This window comes from Danio rerio, chromosome 1 (genome assembly GCF_049306965.1).
Source record: "Danio rerio strain Tuebingen ecotype United States chromosome 1, GRCz12tu, whole genome shotgun sequence".
Lineage (NCBI taxonomy): Eukaryota > Metazoa > Chordata > Actinopteri > Cypriniformes > Danionidae > Danio > Danio rerio.
In genome coordinates, this window is record NC_133176.1 from 61174050 (window position 1) to 61193430 (window position 19381).

Below are 19381 nucleotides of genomic sequence, written 5' to 3' on the forward strand. Positions count from 1 at the left end.
ATATATATATATATATATATATATATATATATATATATATAYACACACACACACACACACACACACACACATATATATATATATATATATATATATATATATATATATATATATATATATATATATATATATATAATTTTTTTTTTTTTTTTTTTTTAATTTTTTTTTTTTTTTAATTTTTTTTTTTTGCCTCCCTTCAACGCTGTTCCTCTGTACGCTGTACAGTCTGTCAAAACATGTACAGTAATAAGTAGCCTAGCTAAGGTAACACATTGCTGCCACACACATATTGTTTTTCCACTCAGCTATGTCGTTATAACGAGATCTTTTCTCGTTTTAACGACATCGACAAAAGATCTCGTTAATGACGTAGTTGAGTCGAGAAAAAACAGTATGTGTGGCAGCAATGCGTCACCGTGAATCAGATCAAAACATTTGTAATTTTAAGGTTGTTCCAGAAAATCTCACTAAAATCGGTGATTCTTCTAATCCCATTCATTATACTTTTATTATTAATAATAATATAATAATAATCATTTATATAATAATTAATGATTTAATGATTAAAACTAATATTTTTAGGATTGCAGATTTGAATTTTTGATCGTTCTAATGTGTTTATGATATATTATTTTTCTGTATTGAATCCTTGTGTTTTATTGCGGTGGTATTTTTGCTATTGTTGTAGTGTTTTGGGTTTTTGAAAAGCACATTGCAATAAGATATTATTATTATTATTATTCTGTACATCTACACATGAATATATTCCAAAGTGAAGCTCCTGGCTCCATCTAGTGACAAAAGTTAAAAATACATCATAACATTTATATTTATCTGAACCTTACATTTCCTAGATCATCACAATTATTTGTATGTACTAATATTGTAATAATCTGCAATTGCCTCTCTGGATATCACACTAACTGTACCCAAAAAAAAAAATAAATAAATAAATACTAATACTACTAATACTTTCCTTCTTAGACTTTACAGAACTGAAACTTGCCTACAGCACTTATACATTGTTGCTCCTATAGTTGTGTAAATTGCTTCCTTGTCCTCATTTGTAAGTCGCTTTGGATAAAGCGTCTGCTAAATGACTAAATGTAAATGTAAATAATAGCTGATTGGGTATGTAACATGTATTTCCTTGAGTTCTGGTTTGGATGAAACGCCGCTGATTTCCTTAATTTCTTCATAAACAATGAGGCAATCAGGAAGAGTGAAACTTGGATTAAAATGTGATCATTACAGAGTCATTGTTCATAGAGATGTTTTATGACTAAAGTCAGAGATGAAGGGAAATAAACAATAATTGTCAATAAAATCAAGTTTATTAATGATGGTAATGTTTGTCTGAAAGCTGCTGTCCATGGTACTGAATCCACACCTACCTGTGATATATTATATCATATATAGTTTTTCTGTATTTAGAATGCAAAAAATTTGTTTAAATTTACAAATACAAATTATCAGAGAAAAAAAAAAAGTAAAATATTTGCAGTATGTGTGGTTTCTAGATCAGTGGTTTCCTACTTCAGTACCCACATTTAGTTTGTTTCTTTGATTTGACTTACAATGTTCAGTTCATGAACCTCAAACATCATGAAGATCTGGAGTTGGTGTGCAAAACAAGCAAAAGACATTGAAATAGTGCTGGGGAAAGTCTAGAAGGGATACAGCTGCGGATGCTCACATCAATACAGCATATTTTTATGACACTGAAACAACAATAATTAATATTTTACATTACTGTGATGATTGGGTTTAGGTTTGGGGTAAGGGTAGATGTTAATAAAATACAGTTTCATTGTTAATTTAAAAATTATGTAAAAATGTTAAAATATGAATAACACTTGATCTAGATATTGTTTTACATCATTGAGATGGTTGAAGTAAGGGTTGATGGAAATAATTTATAATTAATGGGTAACTTAATAAATAATATAAATAATTCTAGTTTACTTCTGGCCACAGCTGTATACCTTCTAGCAGTTTATTTGCAGTATGTGTGGTTTCTAGATCAGTGATTTCCTACTTCAGTACCCACATTTAGTTTATCTCTTTTATTTGACACATGATTTAGTTCATGGACCTCAGAAATCATGAAGAATTGGATTTGGTGTGTAAAGCAAGCAAAAGACATAGAAATGGTGCTGGGGAAAGTCAAGAAGGGATACAGCTGCAGATACTCGCATCAATACAGCATATTTTTGTCACACTGTAATAAAACAATAATTCATATTTTGGGGTTGAGTTTAGGGGTGATAATAATAATAATACAATTTAAGCTGTATTTTAATTAAAATATGAATAATGCCTGGTATATTTAGTGTTTTACTTTGCTGTGATGATTGGGATTAGGGTTGGAGTTGGGGTAGACGCTGACATAATACAATTAATGGGTAATTTAATGATTAATATGACTAATTCTCATACACTTCTGTCCATTGCTGTATCCCTTCTAGCAACAACCAAAGTGCTGTGTGGTGTGTTTAAGGCCTGCAGATGAGAAACACTGATCTAAATGATCTTACACATGAATTTACATGTTCAGTTTACAGTCGTCCTCTAGTGGAAGACTAAAATAATGCAGATGTGATTAAATTGAGTGTGATTTAGTCCTTACCTAGAGCAGATTCAGTGTTTGTCCTGTAGGTGTAGCTGTATGAGTGCGTAAAGCCAGTAAAGCTGCTCATTACTGATAAAGAACTGATGAGGAAGTCACTAAAGCAGACTGATGTAGAGACAGAGATACACACACACACATCTTTCAGCATCAACAGCACACTCAACTCAAGTCACAATGAAGATCCTCCTCATCTTCTTCATCTTGACTTTACAGCTGATCTCAGTTCAGAGCTTTAATTTTTCAGCCACTGGATACTCTGGAGGAAGCCTGATGCTGGATTCTGGGAAACTCTGGATCAGTGACTCTGCTAAATATCTGGCCAAATTACCAGACTGGAGGATAATAATTAATGACACTAAACATGAGAGATGGATTAACGAAGGAAGATTCACTCTGTTTAAAAACACTGATGAAAACCTCATGATCTTCATCAGAGATCTGAACACAGATGATGCTGGAAGATACGCAGTTGATGTTGATCAGGAAACCCGTATATATATGATACTGAATTTGGAGGAAGGTCAGTTTAAAATCAAAGTTTTTCTGTATAAATCTATTAATAATTGTAAAGGTTTTAATGATGTGTAATGTTTCAGACTCATGCTGTGATGTGTCTAAGAGAGTGACGGTGAACAGTGGAGAAACTGCTGTCTTCAGCTGTGAATATTCACACAATCAGATTCACCATGCAAAAGTCATATTTAAAGAAGAGAGAGACTCTGTTAAATCTGTCATACACACAACGGCCAGAATCAGAGAAGAAGGAAGAGTCCATATGTCTGATGACGGACAGAGAAACGTCTTGAGTGTGAGCATTACTGCAGTGACAGCAGATGATGGAGGAGTTTACTTATGTGGAGTTTGGGTCAGAGAAAACTCCTACAATTACTCAACTCTTCACACCATTCATCTCCATGTTATCAGTAAGTCAAATAATCTCTGATTATACAAGTGTTCTGTTTGTGGAAAAATGTGATCAGTTGTTATATCTGTGATTGACAGCTGAAGTGGGCGTGTCTACAGTGACTGGCTCCTCAGGAGCTGCTCTGATGATCAAGTGTGAACATCCTCAACACAAAACCAACACCAGATACATCTGTAAAGAATCATCAGCTGGATGTTCAGAAGAATGGATGGAGAATGGAGATGTGTCTGTAGATGACGACACCAGAGCAGGAGTCTTGATGGTGTTTTTTAGAGAGCTGAAAGCTGCAGATGCAGGAACATACAGGTGTGGAGTGAAGGACTCTGAATATACTGAGAGATTCACTCAACTTCAGCTCAAAGTCAGACACGGTGAGGAAACAGCAGATACTTTAAACTGAATATATAAGATGTCTCTTCTGACTTTCTATTATCTTGCATAACAGATGGGGAATATCCAAAAGTCATGAATGAATCTGTTCATCTTGGTGGAGAAGTGAAGATCAGCTGTCAGATCCCAGAACAACAGAATAAAAATTATTTTTGTAAAGAGGATGATCATAAGAGCTGCCAGATCAGGAGAGTATCTAAAGATCCACAACTGACTCCTGCAGGATCTGTGGGAAGTGAAGAGAGAGTTTTCACAGTGAGCATCAGTAATCCGAGTGTCAGAGATGCTGGAGTTTACTGGTGTGGAGCAGAAACCAGAGACACACATCTGACCTTCATCTCCCTGACCACTAAAATCCAGCTCAGCGTCATCAGTGATGGTAATTGAGTTTTCTTTTTTTTTCTACAGAACATTGATGTATTGATTAACTTGAAAGTATTTAAATTAAAGGTCGATTAACAGCTAAAAAGCAATAATAATATATTAAAAAGTGCAGTTTATGTGTGTCTTGCATTTTAGATTGTTTATTCATTCGTTTTTTTTTTTTTTTTTTTTTTTTTGTGCCACACTCTTGCATTTGTCTATTTGTCCAGAAGCACTTAATAATAACACATGAGTTAGCAAGAGTTCATGTTTATTATTTCAAATATTATCACTTACTTACTCCCAGGGCCGTTTATATTGAACTTGATATTTAGCAGTACTATGTTGGTGTTACATTACATTTCATTTTTACAAGGTGGGTCATTAGCCCAATGCTCAACTCCCAACCTGGAAGACTAGGACATACACACATACATTAGAGACAATTTAGCTAACCCAATGCACCTATAGCGCATGGCTTTGGACTGTGGGGGAAAACGGAGCACCTGGAGAAAACCCACCCCAACACGGGGAGAACATGCAAACTCCACACAGAAATGCCAACTGACCCAGTCAGGACTCGAACCAGTGATCTTCTTGCTGTGAGGCGTCAGCGCTACCCACTGCACCACTGTACCAACCCACCACTTTCACTTTACACACCATTAAATCAAATCACTTTTATTGTCACATCATCAGCAGCAAGTGTGCTATGATGAGTGAAAAGCTTAGGTGCTGGCTCCTGACAGTACAAAATATAGTGCAAATACAACGACAGTGCAAAATACAGACAGTGCAAATACAACAGCATACTCCCCCAAAAAAACAGGACAATGTAAAATTTACAGCGATTTGTACAATGAATAGGTGTACCCATAGTTGTAGGCAGTATTGTTTCAAGTATGGATTGGTTAAAGTGCAGTGCATGCTACATATTGATGGTGTGCAGTGAGGGGTATGGAGTGTGGGGTGTGTTAAGTGTTCATCAGCCTGATAGCCTGGGGGAAGAAGCTTTCCTTCAGTCGGCTGGTGCGTGACCGGATGCTGCGGAACCATGTGCCTGAAGGTAGCAGAGAGAAAAGTCTATGGCTTGGGTGGCTGGAGTCGCTGATAATTTTTTTGGCTTTCTTCATGCAATGCCTGGTGTAGATGTCCTGGAGGAAGGGAATCTCCCCTCCTACTACGCGTCCAGCAGTTCGCACAATCCTATGTAGGCCTTTGCGACATTCACGCTTTTAGGTTAAAAACCTGCAGCATATTCTAAAATCTTAACTTCTATAGTTACATTTGTAATTACACTGTTGACCTTTCCTTACACCCTAACCCACCCTTAAACCTACCCATACCACCAAACCTGTCCCTAACCCGATCCATATCCCACCTCAAGAGCAGGCTGGCCAGCTGCATAGTGCATCCCACCATAGTCCCTGAGCAAAGCCAACCCCCAAATAACCTGCGTACATGGAGATATCGCTTATGTGGTGGCCCAACACATCATCATTGCAGCTGGCTCCAGTGCATGGTCACCGGAAGCTGGCATTGTCCTCAATCTACCAGTCCCCCTCCTCCTGGGAGGAGATTGGCTGCAGTTTGAAGATTTACTCTACTGAAAATGATGCCAATTAAACACCAGCCAATGATGCTGGCTATCGAAAGCAACAGAGGGGAAAGAGTGTCACCAGGTAACCTGTACTCTGAACTCCTGCAACAGGTTTAAACACTGCTTGTGAGAATAGTGGATGGAGTAGAACATTCACCTGCGCCTCACCTCTCCCACACTTCGTCTTCTAACATGGTCTGCTGTACTGTGTATCTTAAAATAGGGATCTTGAGATAACCCACACCTGATGGCTGGTCACCCTGGGGACTGCAACACAACCCAGCGGACCCAAGATCCGTTCCATTGGACCAGGCTTGAAGCTGCCTCCCCCCAGCCCACTGATCCTGCTCCCATTGTCGAGGTGCCCTTTGACCTATTTGGCCTGGACCTGGTTGAGACGCTACCAAAGTCCGCTCGCAGGCATGAACATATTCTGGTCATCAGCAATTATGCCACATGATAGACGATCCTATTGTCCACATCAGAGAGCAGCTCTCAGCCACACGGAAGGTGGAGTTTTAAGCCCTGGGTGGTCAGTTCAAGGATGTGTTCTTGTAGAAGCCCGGGTAGACAACAGTAATCCGGCATAAAATCTCTACTGCACCTGGGCTCATCATACAGCAGTGGTCCTATCAAGCACCAGGCGCTAACTGCCTGACTATCAACGAGGAAATCCAGAAGAAGATGGTAACGTTAGAGATCATCGAACCATGTTGTAGCCTGTGCTCCAGCCCTGTAATGATGTTCCAGAAGCTTGATGACACCCTCCAATTCTTTAACAACTTTTGGGAGCTCTATGAGTTCTTCAGCTTCAACAGGTACCCCACGCCTCGAGTGGAAAAACTCCTGAATTGGTACGGAGGAGCCGGATTTATCACAATGTTAGGTCATTGACAAGTGCATCTCTCCCTGTATGGCTAAGAGAAGACCACTTTCTCCAACCTGGTGGACAGTGGCACTAACGAGTTCTTCCCATGACGCTCCACAGGGCAACATTCCAGCGCATGATGGACATCATACACAAAGCATATGTAGCCACATATCTGGACGATGTGGTCGCCTCTCAAGGTCTTGGCAGGACCATCTTACTAGGGAGGGTGCTGTTGGAATTACAGTAGGCTAAGCTCACTGCAAATCCCAGGAAATGTCATCTGGGACACGCTGAAGCAAAGTACCTAGGGCACCACATCAGACAGGGGCTTCAACCCCAGCAGGCAAAGAGGAGGTGCTGCAGAATATCTCTTGCCCAGGACCCAGGTACATACCTTTTTGCGGTTAGCTGGCTACTATCAATCTTTTGTCCTCACCTTTTCATACATACCCATCCCACTAACTGACCTGATAAAAAAAGGGGCAGCCAGAAAAGATCCCCTGGAACCCAGCAGCTGAACCAGCATTCCAGTACCCAGGGGCGGACTAGCCATAGGGAGCACTCGGACATTTCCCAGTTGCCTGATGGACAATCTGGCCTGCCAACATGAATCCCCCTCACTTACCAATCGCTTTCCCCACCACTCTTCACTCAAGTGGCCTGATGTTCAATAACTGTCCCAAGCAAAATTACCATCCCAGTCCACCCCTGCCAGTCCCTCTAGTCCATGCATCATACCTGCTCCTACATACACCAAACTACAGCTACCTCTTCATCATCCAGACCAATGCCTCCGACTCCGGCCTGGGATTAGTCCCAGTTCCACAATGGTGAGGAACACATCATCTACAAGGGTTAGAAGCTTTCCCCTGCAGAGTCCAACTATGCTGCTGTCGAAAAGGAGGCCATGGCATTAAGAGGGCAGTCCTGGAGCTTAATGACCTGTTCCGCAGAGCACCCTCACCTTCTGGGCCAGGACTTTCATGATGCATGCCTTCACTTCCACCTAAAATAAACCCCCCTTCTGGGGAATCTTACACTTTCCATCCTTGTTGGTGTTTTTTTCCTCTGCCTGTCCTCAATAAAAAAAAAATCACTCACTTGTTTTCATATAATTCATTATAGCATATATTTTTCATGGCCGTCTGTCATTATGATTTCATCTATTTATTTTGATCTATGTATTTTCTTTCAGATTTCTCCATGAAAACTGAAATCTCCATTATCATCATTACTGGTGTGTGTGTGATTGCGCTGCTCGCCGTTGGATTCCCTCTGACTGTGTGTATAATAGGACACAAGAGAACAGGTCTGATCATTTCTCTCTTGAATATGAGACATATTGGACATGAATATTCATAACATATGAATATTGAACAATCGGGCTCCTTAGTCTTGTTGGGTCTGTCTGTCTTCATCATACTGATGAATTTGTTTTCTTTTTGGGTACTATAGGAAAAAACTGTACAGCAGAGAAGAAAACAAGGGGGAAAACTACTGTGAGTTACTGTGTGTGTACTTGTTTTTATATCTCAGTGGGGACTAAATGCACACAGACTCATACAGACCTGTGTCACTGTGGAAGAGAATATACAGTATATACAGTAGAAACATCATTGCGTCTATGAGAGTCACTACTGGGATATAGAAACAAGTCTGTGTGTGTGTGAAGATGTGAAGGAAAGAGAAAGTGTGATATTATACACATACAAACTCAGCTCATTTTCTCTTGGTTTCCACATGTTCAGTCATCAGACAGCGGACATGATCAGACAGTCAGTCCTGATGGAGCATCTTCTGCTGGGCTTCTGTACGCATCCGTCACTTTCCAGAAGCATCAAGAGTCTCTCAGTGAAGCTGGAGTCACCTTCAGGACAAGTCAGGTTTACTCTGATTATACCACAGTCGTTTTACCACAGTAAACTCACCCATCACAGATCATCACAGTACAGCAGTGGATCATATATTAGTTCATATTTGGCTGGGTTGGGTTTGATTGTTGTTCAGTTCACTCTGTTGAAGTTTCACTGCTGCTCGTGTTGCTTCTTTCACACCATTAAAATAGTTCTTCATCTCGCTTTATCTGAGCTCATGGTGAAGACAGGAAATAATACCCCAAAGAGATATTTCTAGAATAAACTATAAAGTTTCCACTTCAAACACAGCAGTAGCGTTTTACAGTAAACAAACCGCAGCTTCTCAACAGACACAAGTTTAGCCATCCTTCATGATGAAAATTGACAATCATCATTTGTACTTTTTAAGAGCTTTTAAAATTATTAATGTGTTTTCTGAATATCTGAATATTAATTATGACATAAATATTTTTAATACCCTTATTTTTTTACCGACTTGCTTTATGCATTAACTTCCTCATGTCTTTTTCAAAATTGTTTTAGTTAATTCTTGTTGTTTGCTCTTAGTTAGTGTTTCTGATATCAATGCTTACAGCTTGCTTGTGCAATTTTTGTCATCATTTCTTGATATTGTTGTTAGTTTAATAATAAGTGAGGTTACATTTTCACATGTTTAACACATTAATATTATGCTTTTCTACTGTGAAATATAAATTAGATGATTTCACGTGATTTTTTTGTATAATTTTTTTAGGATAGGTCTAAATATTCTCATACTCCTATAGCTTATCCATGAGAAGGTCGTATAGTATTTTATTTCTCCCTGTATTCATCATTTGTAAGGAGTTTTAGCTTTGTCTGAAAGTTTCTCTGGAACATTGTAAGTATGTTTTGTGTTTGTATGTGTCTCTGTGTTATTTTTACATCCAGCTCAAAGCCAAAGAAAGCAGGTGGAGGTTCAGACTCTCAGTTCTCAGTTCTGTGTTCAGTCAGTAAAACTCACAGTGAGACTGAAGAGCAGAAGGCAAAGACTGAACCTGTTTATGTCTGGTCACTTCATATGTTTTAATTATGGTAAATATTTAATTTCTTTGCCAATTTAATTAGGTTACTGTAACTAAAGCATCAGATACATTACATTTTAGTTAAATTATTATTTACAGAAGCGTAAGCTATTTATCTATTTTTGCATTTAAATAATTTTATATGCAGGCTGTAAAACATTATGACAAGCACACAAGGAGGCTCCATGAACACATTTATTATAGGCTAAATTAAACATCTTTCCGTTGCTCAAGCTCTTGCAGCCCTCAACGCATCTGTTCCCATGTTTATATTTTTAAATAAGGGGTAAAATGTACATATGTGGTTTTAATAACCAGATGTGTTTAGATCTGTACAGTTTCACCTACAAACCACCTTCTGAATTGTTCTGAGTGACCATATTTGCATATATGCATTGCTAGAGGCCGTCGTCTTTAACCTCTTTGTTGGAGCAACTGACTCCCATGTGGAAAGTCGCCAGTTCAATCTGAGCTCAGAGCGGGTTGGGTGGTGTACGACCGGTGGGGTTACATCAGTAACTATGAGTACTGTTTTTCAGAATTTGCCCAAAGGAATGGCATTGTTTAATCTTGCAATATCTTTCTTTTATTTGTTATCACTCAAGGCTGTGCAATTTTAGAAAAAGTATATAAATATATATACATATACTCGTTAGTATAAACATTATTCTGTCTTTTCTTGTAAATGCCCCAGTGTTTTATGTTTGCAGTGTTATTCTGATTAAAAGATAAACAATTAAAAACATTTTGTTCTTGTATTTTGATATTTTAAGTCCAAACCAATAAACCTTTCAACCACTTACAGGATTTTTTTTTTTTTAGTTCTTAAATTTTCATTGATTCATTCAATTTCTTTTCGGCTTAGTCCCTTCATTGATCTTGGGTTGCCACAGCGGAATGAACTAACAACTTATCCAGCGTATGTTTTACACAGCGGATGCCCTTCCAACTGCAACCCATCACAGGGTAACACCCATAGACACTCATTCACACACATACACTATGAACACTATTCACCTGTGCCACATCTTTGGACTTGTTTAGGAAACCGAAGCACCCGGAGGAACACAAGGAGAACATGCAAACTCCATATAGAAATGACCCAGCCAAGGCTTGAACCAGTCACCTTTTTGCTATGAGGCAATCATGCTACCCACTACGCGACCGTGATGCCTACTTAAATTTTCTACTTCATTCAAATAAAGGCTATTGTACACATAATAGCCAGTAAAAAATATATAAATAAATAAATAATATTTCCGTTTTGTCTATAAAGTGTTTTATTTAGGCCTTTCTCTTTGAGATTCTGAATATTATATCATGGTATGACCACAACAAAACCCACAAAAGCCAAACAGGAACAAACTCCTTCCCTTTTCCTTTATATAGCACTAGGCACAGGATGTCCATGTGAAGCTCTGAGGTGTTCGTAAACATTAGAGAGGAGTTAATATTACGTATTAATTACAACTTACAGCTGATCTTCACACAGAGCTCATTTGTCTTTTGAACACCCGCAGTTACAAAGAACAAAGAAACTGCACGCTGCAGGACTCCTCAATTCCTCACAGTAAGAGTATTACAAACTCTTAACAACACTGTTGTATGACAATGAAAAAATAATAAACATTCACCATGCAATGATATACATTGAAAATGTACCCCTCACCCCTCACAAATTTCTCTTTTAAATTCCTTTTTTAGTAGGAAGCTCTACAATATGACATTAGTGCATACACAATAGATTGTTCAGTACTGACGTCAAATCTGGAGCTTATCTAACAAACCAACTTAAAATAACGGTCCAAACACTTGTACAGCCAAATTTATATGTTATAGAAAACTGTTAAACACAAATTTAAAACAGAGCAAAAATCAGAAGCAAAAAAAAGAAGAAAATTGTTGAAATTTTCTAGGTTTTGGTTTATTTTTGCAATATTTTGCTTGAATTTAATTGTATTATCTTTCAAACTCTAAATATGTTTGATGACTAAAATATTATTTTAATAAATATATCTGTTTAATAATAATGATAATAAATCTGTTTTGTTCAAATGCACCGAAATACACTGGCTATATTCAGTAAGAAATGGAGAAAAATATAAAATGGGCTGTAATCAATTATGCTGAGAAATAATTATAATATAATATTTAATTAATTATTTCTAAAAAAAAAAAAAGATTCACAAAAAAACTTGTAGAATAGTTTTAAAAAGCAAATGCTTGAATGTAAAACTAGATGTAGTTTTGGGTATTAATGGTAAAACAGGGTAACATTTTAATTAATGTTTAAAATACGTAATAAATATTAATAATAATAATAATAGATAATAATAAAAATACATTTGGTAAATAAATAAAAAATGCATAATACGTATTAAATCCTCTGTCTCCATCTAGTGTACATGTCTATGTAGTTCATTGAAATACTTGATATGAGGGCTACATTTTTATTAGTTTCATATTTCTTGTGTTTTAGTCAAAGTTTAGTTTTCATCAATTAAAATTATTATAAACTACACTAGTTTCATTAAAATGATTCTAAACTACACTAGTTTCATTAAAATAATTCTGTTCAACTGTTTTCATTAATTTACATAAGTATGCTTGAAATTAGTCATTTATCATTGATTATTATTAAATGTTCTATTTACAAGGATTTTTGGCTCAGTCAAGGTGAAGAAAAATGATTTCCAGGCGTTTAAAGTGGTAGTACACCCAAAAGTTGTTCTGTCATGATATACTCACACTTGTTTAATAAATGTATGAGTTGCTTTCTTCTGCTGAACACAAAATAAGATATTTTGAAGAATGTTGGAAACCTGTTTCGATTGACTTCCGTAGTAGGAAAGTCAATGGTTACAGGTTAAAAAAAAAAAAAAACTCTTTAAGGTTTGAAACAAGTAAAGGGCGAGTAGCTTATATGATGATAGAGATTTCATTTTTGAGTGAACTATCCCTTTAGCCTTAGGGCCCTATCATACACCCGGCCCGATGCGGTGCAAGGCACGGCGCAATTGTTGTTTGCTAGTTTCAGCTTGGCACAAGAGTCGTTTTGACGTGTTGCACCACGCTGTTTAAATAGTAAATGCATTTGCACTCATATGTGTGCCCATAGGCATTCTGGTCTAAAAAAGGAGGTGTGTTGAGGCGCACTGCTGACGCGTTGCTATTTTGAGGAACTAAAATAGACTGTTCAATAGACCAGCAGAGAGCAGATCTTTGTGCACCTCCCTTACACATCGCTTAATGCACACAGGATGAACAGCAATACACAAATATATTTACATATGAAAAATAATTAAAGGAATAAAATATTACAAACATTATTATTTTCTACATAAATATAAACACCACTGCCTCCAGGCCTTCTTCATCTCGGGGGGCTTTTTCAGTTTATTCATGACACCTTGCATCTGTATAATGTTATTATTATTAGCAATATTATTTATTATATGCAGATTTATATTTTCTTTATTAAAAACAAGCGTGGATTTGTCAACCTGTCAGGTTTTAGACCATATGGGGTTTCATTTGCTAACTTTTAAGGAGTGTATCCGAGCATACCCGACCTTAAAGTGGATTTGGGCATGCCATTAATGCTTTTGCGCCCTGCGCTTTGGACTTTGCAACTCGATCGTCAAAACAGAGCCCTTAGATTTGTGTGTGAGTGCTGAATGTGATGATCAGTCAGTGTTTGTCCTGTAGGTGTCGCTGTGTGTGTGAGTAACGCCAGTAAAGCTGCTCATTACTGATAAAGAGCTGAAGAATGAGGAAGTCACTAAAGCAGACTGATGTAGAGACACACACACTCATCATTCAGCATCAACAACACACTCAACTCAAGTCACAATGAAGATCCTCCTCATCTTTATCTTGACTCTACAGCTGATCTCAGGTCAGATTTCTTCTCTTTCAGCCACTGGATACTCTGGAGGAAGCCTGATGCTGGACTCTGGGAAACTCTGGGTCAGTGACTCTGCTAAATATCTGGCCAAATTACCAGACTGGAGGACAATAATCAATGACACTAAACATGAGAGATGGATTAATGAAGGAAGATTCACTCTGTTTAAAAACAATGATGGAAACCTCATGATCTTCATCAGAGATCTGAACACAGATGATGCTGGAAGATACGCAGTTGATGTTGAACAGGGGAAGCGTTTATATATGATACTCAATGTGGAAGAAGGTCAGTTTAAAATCAAAGTTTTTCAGTATAAATCTATTAATACTTTTAAAGGTTTTAATTATGTGTAATGTTTCAGACTCATGCTGTAATATGTCCAAGAGAGTGACGGTGAACAGTGGAGAAACTGCTGTCTTCAGCTGTGAATATTCACACAATCAGATTAACCATGCAAAAGTCATATTGAAGCCAGAAAGAGACTCCATTGAGATGATTTACAGCACATTAAATAAGCAAGACAGATTCAGTATTTCTGATGACAGACAGAGAAACTCATTCAGTGTGAGCATTACTGCAGTGACAGCAGGTGATGGAGGAGTTTACTTATGTGGAGTTTGGGTCAACAAGCACTCGTACAGTTACTACATTACTAATACTGTACATCTGCAGATTATGGGTGAGTAGATCAAACTTTCTCTCATGTCACATATAAAAGTCTTGTGTTTGTGATTGGTGTCATCCTAAAAAGTTTTGCTCTGCTGCTGAATTTAAAAGTCATGATCACTTTTTACCAAAAATCAAATGAAACGGAAACAAATAACAACTGTGTAAACTAGCGGTGTCTAAACTCAGTCCTGGAGGGCCGCTGTCGTGCTGAGTTTAGCTCCAACTTGCTTCAATGCACCTGCCAGGAAGTTTCTTGTAAGAGCTTGATTAGCTTATTTCAGGTGTGTTTGATTTAGGCCCCGTTTACACTCGTGCGTTTTAGTTTTAAAACGGCGTTTTAGATCAAAAACGATCCGCGTCCACACTAGCGTTTCACCTAGCGTTTCTGAACATATCTACGCCACCAAAAACGTGTATCACGTGACCATTCGCGCACTCTGGGCATGTGCGCTCTAGTATAAACAGGAAGCATGCGTCTCGCTCAGCATTTGGTTATTGTTAGTCAACAAACGCAGGTTGAGCAATGAACGCAATGGCAAAGAAAGCAAGAGACAAATTTTTGTGGACAGACGACGAGGTCGAGTTGTTACTAACCGTAAAGCGCCTAAAACAGACAATAGTGCAAATAACGCTTCCATTTCTGTGTCCGTGTCATTGTTTACAGTTAAGGCTGGTCTGCTGCTCAAGAAACGACTAAAAACCCAACTATTTAGTCTCCACTACACTTTCTAATCTGCAATTGCCTCTCTGAATATCACACTGTACCAAAAAAAAAATTAATAAAATAAAAAAAAAATACTAATACTACTAATACTTCCCTTCTTAGACTTTACAGACCTGAAACTTGCCTACAGCACTTATTCATTGTTGCTCTTGGTTGTGTAAATTGCTTCCTTGTCCTTATTTGTAAGTCGCTTTGGATAAAAGCGTCTGCTAAATGACTAAATGTAAATGTAAATGTAAATGTGCTGTCTTCCGCTAGCGTTAAAGCCATGTGTTATAGTCATGTGATAGGGGCTTGACGAATAAGGGAAGGATAAGCAATGACACAAAAGCCCCAATCAGCTAGCGAATCTCAGCAGCCCCGCCTCCATTTTTAGATGTCCCTGTTTTCCTTCATCCACACTGAGACGAAGCAGCAGCGTTTCAGAATCAAAACAGCCTCTCCAGCGTTTCCAAAACGCTCCATTTTTGGCGCTTGAGAACTTCGGCGTAGTGTGGATGGATGGCGTAACCATGGCAAAACGTATGCGTTTTAAAACGAAAACACATTAGAGTAAACAGGGCCTAAGGTTGGAGCTAAACTCTCCAGGAAACCGGCTCTCCAGGACCGAGTGTGGACACCCCTAGTGTAAACAATGAAAATGTAATACTACTTTGTTTGTGTGTTTTCTTTCAGATGTCTCCATGATCTTCATTATTATTGTGTGTGTGTCTGTGTTTTTTATTGGTGCATTCACTCTGGCTGTGTGTAAATTAGGACAGGAGAAACAAAGCGATGCTGCAGTTCACACACCGTTACCCACAACCCCCTCTGATGAAACAATCGTCATTTTCCAGAAGCACGCAGAGACTCTCAGAGTAGCTGCAGACGCCTTCATGACAGACGAGGTTTACTCTGATTACACCATGGTCATTTACTACACTGAACTGAACTAGTTGCTTTACACCAGAGTTTTTAACACTTTAGTTTACATATTAATGCATCATTATTCATGCACTGTTATTATAAAGTTTCACTCAGACTTTTATACACATGTATTATTGTACAGATGTCTTGTGGTCTGTCGAGGCGCTTTAAAGTTTCCACTGCTGCTCGTGTTGCTTCTTTTACATGATTAAAATAATTTGTCATCTCATGTCATTTGGCATTCTGAGGTCATGATGAAGACAGAAATAAAACCCCAAAAGGACATTTCTAGACGTTTCAGTTTCCACTCCACATAATAACAGCTCTCAAACAGACACAAGTTCAACCAAGTGTTGTAGTTAATCAGGCTGGGCTTGAAAATAATCACTTGCACTCTAATCTAATCTGTTAATAAGATCATTTTCCGTATTATTCAGTTTTGCATCATGACTACAGGTGGTACAGATAATTCCATGGACTATCATTAATGGCATAAACAATCCTGAAGCATAATAATTCTGGGTTTATCAGGCGGTAAAATAAGTGTAGTTGAAAATAACATTCATTCATTCATCAGCTTAGTCCCTTTATTGATCAGGGGTGGCTGCAGTGGAATGAACCGCCAATTATTCCAGCAAAAGTTTTATGCAGCGAATGCCCTGCCAGCTGCAATCCAGCACTGGGAAACAACCAAACACACCGATACACTACGGCCAATTTAGTTCATCAGTTCCCCTTTAGCCCATGTGTTTGGACCTTGGGGGAAACTGAAGCACCTGGAGGAAACCCACACCAACACGGGGACAACATGCAAACTCCACAGAAAAAAGCTAACTGACCTAGCCGACAATTGAACCAGCAACCTTCTTGCTGTGAGGCCACAGTGCTAACTACTGAGTCACCATGTGGTTGTTGAAAATAGCATAAATTAATTATTCTAGACTCATTTAAAGGGCACCTATGATGCAAAATCTACTTTTGTAAGCTGTTTGGGCAGAACTGTGTGTAGTGTAGTGTGTTCACAGTTGTATTGGAGTGATATAACACAACATCTCTCAATATCCTGACGTTAAAATATCATCCAAATCTATGGAACAAAATCAATGCCTAAAGTCTTGAATTAAAAAGCTTGTTGAATATCACAAACTGAAAAAAATAATACACCGTATTAACAAGTGCTTGCATTTTTATGACTTGAATTCCAGGGTTTGTATTTTTAGGTCCTGAAATTTAACATATCTGTATATTTAAGCTGTGAATATTTCAACGAAAAATATTTCAAACACGTTTTCAAACTTAAAAATTCAATAATTCATATTCAATTTTCAGATTTCACTTAAAAAATATTCAAAACCCTTTAAAAATACGATGTATAATATTCAAAAGGTAATTTTCAGTTCATTTTATTTCAGTTCAAATATTCGCTTCCATAAATTCAGTGGATCAAATTCGACTGTTAAAATTCAACATTACATCCGGGAACTGCAGGAAAAGCAATAGATTGCAGAGTGAAGATCGCCAGCTGCTCTAGCTTTCACCAGCAGGTGGAGATGGAATAATGTAAGATTTTTAACCCAGTAAACAGGCGAGAAAAAGGCTATTAAAGGCACAAAAGTAGCATTTAATATTAATATCAATGCTTTGGACATTATAAATGATAAAAAGTATGAGTAAAATGAGTAAATGAGGTTTTAATCATCTATATTTGCCCTTATGTAACGGAAGCCAGCTGGTGATCGCGTAAAGCTCACTCCTCGGATCCAGGGACAGACGTTGTTCTGCAATCTTATCGGAGCTTGTCTCCCATGCTGGCTCGTTACCTGCTCGGACCGGTGCGGTTACTTGCACATAAACCGTCTTTTGATGAATATGATGTTACACATTGTCTATCTTTATTGACTCTTTCTTCCATAGACACTAAGTATTATATTGACAGCTAAAGAATATAAACGTAAGAGAAACAGGAGAGGAAATATTATAATAATAATACAAAATAGATAAACATTGACAGGGCTAAGAACAATTACGAACAAAGATTTTCAAAACCAGAGAGATTTTATGAGAATGTCACACAAAACAGAGTTCAGGTAGGCCTATGATTTAAGGTTGGTTATGGATGGGGCGTCTGATTTAAAATAATTTAACATGCGAATGCATTAAAGGAGCGTCTTCAGTTATTCACACAGAACCGCCTAATATGGCATAACTATAAGGAGTAATGTTTGCGCTGTTTAAACGCAGCTATGTCAGGATTGGCATAGGTTATACATTTTCATCATTTGAATTATTATTATGATTGTTAATATTATTATTGTATGACATTTAATTGGGCTATTGCACTTAAATAAGTCATCCGTGATTCTAAATTAATATTTCTATTTATCCTTTTTATCACTCTGCCTGTCTTTCTCTTCTTTTTTCAAATTTTTGGGGTTCTGCCATGGTTAAACGTTTGCAAAATGTGTTAGTTTGTCCAGATTATTGTTTTATTGTTATGTAGCCTATAGGCGAGAAAAAGGTATTAACGCAAAAGTGGCAATGTCGCAGCCAATGATAAGTAATAAAATGAGTCGCCTGTGGTTTGATAATAGGCAGTTATAACTGACTTTAATTTGTTTTCAGTATTAAATGAGAAAACCATTATTTATAACTTTTCAGCGACCGTTTGAATTTTATGATTAGCAATGTTGATCTTTTTTGCAGTTGTTAAACATATAAACTTATTTAAACTGGTTTAAATTTAATATAGTTGTCACTTGAGCTAGTTTCATAAGATTATGTTTAGAATGCGTGGTTTGACATGCGTGGTTGAGGGGTTCCTGCAAAGCAGCTCTGTTCATCATCATGGGGTATTACTGAGCTTTAATCGCCATCTACTGGAGAGAATGTATTTGCTCATTTATTCTTATTAACTCTTTTCTGCAAGTCTGTTTTATGATTTCACAAAGTCAACCCATTATGTTTTTATTTTATATTTTGAGATGATCATATTTAAATAAACAATTGCTAGGGTAGCTAATAGTTTCTTTTTTCTTTTTTTTTTCTTTTTTTTAAATCAGTAGCCTATAAAATCATAATTTTTGCTTGACAAAGTTATTGGTTTAGGATTCTGGATGCATTTTTGCTAAATGAGTGTTGGATACTCTCACACTAGTTAAATCAATTATATTATCAGAAATGACAGATATAAGAAATCCATTAATATTTATCAGTCTTTTTACAATTATACAAGCAATTTCGCGCCGACGTCAGCTCCACTTTCGGAAATGGTAAACAGCGAGGTGTTATTCATATAAGCCCAAGCATGACATGTCATGATAATAATCGAAACACTCTTGTAGGCTATTCTTATGCTTGGCCAAATGTCATGACTTTCACTTTTATTTTACATTATTATGCACAAGCCCAGATATCATCTGAAACTTCGGAAGAATTCCTATCATATATTGGCAGCCATCCAGCATTTCTTAA

The 19381-nt window shown here is 37.3% G+C and overlaps 2 protein-coding genes across 3 annotated transcripts in view; both read left to right on the top strand.

The window, feature by feature from the left end:
* The first annotated feature begins 2686 nt into the window (after positions 1-2686).
* Positions 2687-10503, top strand: LOC101887025 (polymeric immunoglobulin receptor-like). Its single transcript, XM_068220927.2, has 7 exons — positions 2687-3152; positions 3229-3555; positions 3635-3928; positions 4003-4326; positions 7977-8090; positions 8237-8280; positions 8530-10503. The coding sequence occupies exons 1-7, from the start codon at positions 2807-2809 to the stop codon at positions 8701-8703; spliced, it is 1623 nt and encodes a 540-aa protein (XP_068077028.2). The 5' UTR covers positions 2687-2806; the 3' UTR covers positions 8704-10503.
* Positions 10504-13507: 3004 nt separating this feature from the next.
* The window catches only part of LOC141375328 (obscurin-like), a 39869-nt gene continuing 33995 nt past the window's right edge, over positions 13508-19381 (top strand). The window contains exons 1-2 of one of the 2 annotated variants that reach the window (XM_073908226.1): positions 13508-13896; positions 13973-14290. In XM_073908226.1, the coding sequence (XP_073764327.1) occupies positions 13554-13896; positions 13973-14290 (661 nt within the window). In that variant the 5' untranslated portion in view covers positions 13508-13553. The remainder of the gene's footprint in view (positions 13897-13972; positions 14291-19381) is intronic. The other variant, XM_073908222.1, reaches the window with a different exon arrangement.